The sequence below is a fragment of the Pseudorca crassidens genome, chromosome X, assembly GCF_039906515.1.
Source record: "Pseudorca crassidens isolate mPseCra1 chromosome X, mPseCra1.hap1, whole genome shotgun sequence".
In the NCBI taxonomy this organism is placed as follows: Eukaryota; Metazoa; Chordata; class Mammalia; order Artiodactyla; family Delphinidae; genus Pseudorca; species Pseudorca crassidens.
The window spans coordinates 17,216,604-17,223,038 of record NC_090317.1 but is presented as its reverse complement, the minus strand read 5'-3'; the positions used below and the strand labels follow the sequence as shown (position 1 = coordinate 17,223,038).

Here is a 6,435-nt window from a genome sequence, read left to right as displayed (position 1 = left end):
GGAATTAGACTTTCTGTAAGGTGTTTTCCTGACTCAGGCATGTCCCAAACTGGCCAACGTGTCTTGAGGCCCTGGGCGGCAATCCAAGTCCCGCGACCTCAATTGCTCCTGGAGGAAAAGCAGCCTGTTTCAACTTTCTACACTTCTTAAAGTGTTACTTTGATTAGACAGGAGATAGCAGTTTGTTTAGCAATAGTACTATTATTCCTCTGTCATGGTTATATTTTTAAATTATACTTTCTCTTTCCTTTGCCAAGAGTAAATGATAACATACATTTGCACCACGGAGCCAACAAAAGCTGTGTAGGTTTTGCCCAGACAGGTTGGAAAATGGATTCTAGGCCCATTGCTACCCAAATAGGAAGACTTTCCCCATCCCTGGGTCAGGGGACCATGCTTTTTTTTTTTTTTAATAAGTACAAACTCTTTAAAAACATAAAATAAGTTTTATTATCGCTATAAAAGTAATGCATCTTGTTGTTTATACAAGTATTACTTGGAAAATACATAAAAGTATAAAGAGAAAGACAGATATCATCTATAATACTAGAACCCCAACATAACTACTATTAAATTTTGCTATATTTCTTCCTAGGCTTTTCTCTAAATATTGATACAAAACTATGGATGCAAAATGTTCCCAATACACTTATATTACATATTCAGGAACATATTGCAAAAATAATTTTGTATCTTACTTTTATCACTTTATGATGTCATAACCCACAGATAACCATTATACAAGTTCTGGTTTATTCCCACCAGCCTTTTTTATCTGTATATTGATACAAAACCATGCATGCAAAATGCTCCCAATATATTTATACTGCATATTAGGAACACATCGCAAAAATAGTTTAGCATCTTTCTTTGATAGACTTTTGGTATCCGTCCTCCTAGCTTCTTTCCACATTATTGATACAAAACTATGAATGCAAAATGTTCCCAATACATTTAGATTACATATTAGGAACACATCGCAAAAATAGTTTAGCATCTTTCTTTGATCACTTTTTATACCACAACTCAGAGATAACCACTGTTAAAGTTTTGACATATTTCCTCTCAGCCTTTTATCTGTATATTGAAACAAAACTGCATGCAGAATGCTCCCTGTATACTCAGATTGCATGGATGGGAATAGTGCAAAAAAATCTGCTCATTTCTTTTATCACTAAATGCTTCAGCCAGAGCATATTCTCTTGTCACATGTTAGAGACACCATATTTTATTTACCCAATCTTTGTTATTGGTCATCAGGATGTTTCTAATTTCTACCCTTAAAAATAGTTAAGTGAGTGACTTCTCTGGTGGTTGAGTGGTTAAGACTCCACACTTCCAATGCAGGGGGCGCGGGTTCGATCCCTGGTCAGGGAACTAAGATCCCACAAGCCGTGTGGCGTGGCCAAAAAAACCCAAAAATACTGAAATGAGCATCTTTAATGTATTCTTTTTTTGTGACTTTTTGTTCATGGAGTTTTTATGCCTTTTCTTGACCATGATATCGACTCAACATATTAAGGATGACCCTGTGTCTGTAGTGTTTATGGTTCATGTTTTTCCAGTTGTGTGCTTGAGCATAAATTCTTTAACATTCTAGCAAGCATATAAAATCTTATGCCTTAAATGAATTTCAATTCATTACAAAGAACTTAAATGATAGTTAAAGACACAAAGTCTGACCCCCCCCCCCATTAAACTATCAAAGTACAACTCATCCCCCTCCTTCCGTGACAGCAACCTTTTTCTTCCTTGCTTAGGGCCCACTTTTCGATCTTTTCATCCATGGGTCCTGTAATACTTACCAGTTGTATTGCTGTGAAGATGAGCGGCTCCCAGACCTTTCAGTTATCAATCTGTCACAAGTGCACAGTGGTATCTCGTGACATGATGATCCCCGAGACGTCTGAGGTCTGTGCATCCTTGACCCAAAATTGCTGCATCGCCCGTGACCCCTAAAGACTTTTCAGAGAATTATGTTTGACAACGTAACAAAAAATATGGCATAACGAAAGACACATTGTAAAAGCAGAGAAAGAACTTCAGCTCGAATCCCACCACCTTAAGCAACAAGTATGTTTGCTTTGATGTTCTTTCCAGTTTCTGCTCCTATACAGACCCGCTTGTCAACTGTGGTGTCCAAATGATTTTATGTCCCTGATTTGTAAAACATGGTATCATAAGCGTTTTCCAGGTTTCGACGTAGTCTTTAAAATTATTATTTGTAATGGCTGATGAAAAAGGTTCCATTGAGTGAGTGACTAAATTAAGTTAACCCCTATGGTTGGACATTCCATCTGTTTCCTTAAGACTAATTTGGTTGAATCTTTAGAAAGTATCAAATACGGTCAGAGATTTTAAATGATTTTAACACTGTTCTTGTTTGTGCACACCTACGTGTATACAGCTGCGCTATTTACTGTCACTATTTAGTCATCCTGGGGCCAGTCTTGGGCCTCACCCAGGAAATGTCCAGGGTGTAGGCAAAAGCTCATCATACGACTTTCACCTCTAATTTTTCTAACCAAACAAATTCAACTCCATTTCCTGCTCTAGTCACTACTGTGTGTTCGGTTCTGATTAACAGATAATGACAGAAGCGGCACAGCACGAGGTCTGGAGGAAGAGGCCCCAGACTAGCCTAGGACAAATCCTCAACCTCCAGAAGCCCGTTTTCTTGTTGGCCGTTGCTTTTTTGACGTCTTATCCTATTTATCTCTCAGGGTTGTTGCAAAAAGAAACTATGAAAGCATTTGGCAAAGCATGTAAACGCACCCTAAAAAAAAGGCAAGATTTTGGGATTATTATGTTTCTGACTATTGCGGTTTTGTGGCCGGGACTTTAAAAAGTCTGGTCTTGGGGCAACAGTCGAGTCTGGCGAGCAGGTCAGGGTGGGGTTAGGGGACAGGTGAGGGAGCTGCTTTGGGAGAATCACGCTTCAAAGTCTTCAAGACTACAGGACACTGCTCTGTTCTCAGCTCCCAGACTAATAGCATCGGCCAAGCCGGGGCCACCGCCCAAACTCCCACGGCTGCTCAGATTCTAGAGCTCACTGGTGTAAGGAGAGTGCTCCAAAGCCAAGCAATGCCGGAAATGGAAGTCTGCTCAGGGCTCCTCCCTAATGGCTCAATTTACAATCCCCACAGGGGTCTACGTCTTTTTGAACTTGCCAAAGAGATCACTCCTGGAGCGGGGGGGGGGGGGGGGGGGGGGACGACGGACGGACGGACGGAGGTAAAGGCTGCAGATAGGTAAGATATTATGAAAGCGCTAACAGATCTTTGTTCATTTATTGAGCAGTAACTAACGGGTAGAATGACTGGGGTGTAGGCTGGCAGGGAGATACACATTTGCTATAATTGGTGCATAGATCGTTTTTCCTTTAAGAGTAATGTAATTATTCTAAATACAAAGGCATGTATCAAGTTTTAGGGTAATGAGGATAAGTTACACTGTAGGCTGATGGGAAAATAGATCTCTAAAAATTTATGCCAACTTGGATAGAGCCCCGACTCTAGTCTTTAATTCCTATTAATAAACTTTCATTGATCTTCCAAAAAATGCTTTTTGGACCTATTTCTATTTTCATCTTGTGTCGTCTCTCAGGAAAGCTGCCTAGAAGTTAACTCCCACCTGTGTAGGATGACCTTTTCTCCAAGTGTTGCCCTGAGCCTAATAATGGTCCAGGATTGGGGGAACAAACCCAGTCCCCTGCTGCCCCATCTGCCTTGATGATTTGATAGGTATGGTGTTTTAAAAACAATCAGCAAAATAATTTGCACTGCAGAGTCCTTAGTAGGTCTTTTTTAATTGGACAGTTACTCGTATTAGTGAAAATCAAAAGCAGCATACAATCATTCAATCTCCAAGCACTGGAGTGTATCCAACTGTTTTCCTATTTGGGGTTCCACTTTAGTCATTGTCTGTATGCACGCGTAAATTTTTACAGAGTTGCAACCACTGCCTTTTTTTTGTGGCCCTGGTTATTGGCATCTAGTTTCCCAAGTAACATTGACACACATCTGTTCAAATCAATTGACGTTCCCATCATGACTGACTCATTTGGCGGGAAAAACAAGTTTACGTGCCAAATGGAACAAAGAAGCGTGGGTATCAGGGAGCAGCAGGGAGAAAGAAACGGTGGGAGAGAGTTATTTTGACTTACTGATCATAAAACATTTTCCAATACCATTTTTAAAGGATGTATAATATTACACCGAGTGATTGATTATATTTTACCCCATGGTGTGGGACACTTGGGTGGTTTTCAATACCTAGTGAGTTTAGAATGCATATAAATTACAGGATTTGAGAGATGACTGTATTTTCTTGAAACAGGAGTCTTCTGTGTCCAGATCCGGGCCAAGAGTGTTGATGTAGTGTTCCTTTGCTGGAAAAAAAAAAAAAAGTCAGTACTGCTAACTGGAAATGCTGGATGCCTTCAAAAAATATCCCTGTGCTTAAAATATTTTTAAATTATGATCAATTCTACCTTATAAAAGTAACCTATATATCTTGTCCCACAACTTACAGAAATGCGGAATTTTAAATTTAGAGCTTGACTAAACTCTTCCTAGTTTATGGGCCACGCCTGTCTAATAAACTTAATACAATGCCGTGTGCACACAGCTTCCTAACAAATAACATGTGCTGGGAAAAGATGAGGAAACAATGGAAAGGTGCCTCCTTGAAGGTGGTAACATCGGATCAATTGATCGGTCGACTATAAATGGATTCATCTTACACAAGTCTCCCACACATTATGGTGCACATTTAGCAATGCTGAAAAACAATTTGAACGAATACCTTAGAAAGTTGTTACAGAGAATTTATAGTCTGGAACGAATTGCCATCTTCTTAATTGACACGGAAATGTTTGGCTAAAATATTGTTTTATTCACATTTCTCTCCTTGGAGAAAAATCTAGGCAAACTGCAACTTCGACCGTGTGAATAATGGTGAAAGATGACTGCTTTAAGTCAGAAAAAGGGCACCACGCAGTCTGAGGGCCCCGTGGACGCCCTCAATCTCGATGCCTCTTGGGGGCCCGGGGCAAAGCGCCACAGCGCATCTGGAAGGCAACGCCCCCAATCAGGGTCGCGGCTCCCGCCCTCCGCCCCTCGCGGTCTCTCACCTGCGTCCCGCTGGAGGGAGCCGGCGGGCGCGGGCGTGGTCCTCCCGGAGGGTGGGCGCTGGCTGCTGCCGGGCTTCCTTCTGGCTCGAGGGGACCCGTCCCGAGGGGGGAGAAAGGGAGAAAAGGGAGCTGGTGAGAGGCAGGGGGTCAGCCTCGAGGTGCCTCCCCAACCCCAAGCACTAAGCCAGGCGGGTGCGGGAACCTGTTCGCCGTTCAGGCCTCGGGATTGCTGGCCTGCGGGGCCCTGGGCCGGCCGGGAGCCAACTCTCGGGCTTCCCGGTCCGGGGATCGCGGCCGGGGTGGGGCGGGGCGGCGGCGGCGGCGGCCGCGCAGAGCCGGACTGGCCCCAGGCAGCCGGGTGGCGGCGCCCCGGGAGCCCGAGGGTCCGCGGCGGCCGGAAGGGCCCCGACCCGCCCGCGTCCGCCGTGGCGCAAGGGAGTCTGGGAGAGTGCGCGTGGGGGCGGCGGGAGCCTGAGCCCCGTCTCCGGGCTGCCTGGAACCCCGGGCTCCCCAAAGCCGACCTCCTCCGGGGGCTCCACTGGTAAGCCCAGTTCCCGGCAGCCCGTCCAGACAAGAGGGGTTTTCGTGTGCTTGGTTTCTTTCAGGATGACGGAAAGCGTGGGAAAGATTCCACACCTCCCTCTGTCTTTGCCAATAGTCCTTGACCTGCCCGTGCGCCGGATCAAACCAAAATCCTAAAGTGATTTTTATAGGCGAAGTGCGACGTCAGCCAGAGAGTGAGCCCTCTCTTTTCCAGGCCCGCTGTGAAGCTCCTAGCGTAGACTCGGGGCCCCCAGGAAGAGATGGAGGTGGCTTTCGAGGTCATTAGCAATAGCGTCCAGAGTCCAGGGGGGCAGGAAGAGGCCCTGAGTCGACAGCTCAGGTGCTGCCATTTTCTCAGGAGCTGTCAAGCTAGTGCCCTGCCAGCGGGGCAATCCCTTATGGGAGGCCCCCGGGCGACCAAGGTGGCCTTGGGGCGGCGCGTCCAGGGTAGAATTCTGGGACCAGATTTTGGGAGATAGGGCAAGATAGGGCAAGCAGCAGCTTGAAACGCAGAGCTTCATTCCACAGCCACCCCCTCGGGTCCTCGCGCTCCCTTCAGGCCTCAGATCGGGCAGGTCAGCGCCTCTCCACGCCGCCTGGGATTCACCGGCGGACCAGGCCCCGGGCCTCGCCCGATCTCGACAGAAGCTCCCCCCAACACAGACAGGAAGAAGGGTGGAGAGGGTGTCGAGAAGGGGCCAGAAACGTTCACCTTTTCTGGACTCCAACGTCCTTTCCGCATGCAGGACGCGAGCCAT

At 45.8% G+C, this 6,435-nt stretch overlaps 1 protein-coding gene across 1 annotated transcript; it reads right to left on the bottom strand.

The window, feature by feature from the left end:
- Positions 1–3,789: 3,789 nt before the first annotated feature.
- Positions 3,790–6,435, bottom strand: LOC137216567 (collagen alpha-1(I) chain-like). Its single transcript, XM_067722668.1, has 4 exons — positions 5,926–6,435; positions 5,337–5,829; positions 5,135–5,263; positions 3,790–4,390 (listed from the first exon to the last, which is right to left on the bottom strand). Exons 1-4 carry the CDS (start codon positions 6,433–6,435, stop codon positions 4,284–4,286), a joined length of 1,239 nt encoding a protein of 412 aa, XP_067578769.1. The 3' UTR covers positions 3,790–4,283.

Coding starts and splice junctions, on each gene's coding strand:
- LOC137216567 (XM_067722668.1), bottom strand. CDS start 6,435: ATGGCTCGCGTCCTGCATGCGGAAAGGACGTTGGAGTCCAGAAAAGGT. Junction 5,264..5,336: donor GAGGCCTGAACGGCGAACAG/GTTCCCGCACCC, acceptor GCCTCTCACCAG/CTCCCTTTTCTCCCTTTCTC. Junction 4,391..5,134: donor CTCCCTCCAGCGGGACGCAG/GTGAGAGACCGC, acceptor TTTTTTTTCCAG/CAAAGGAACACTACATCAAC.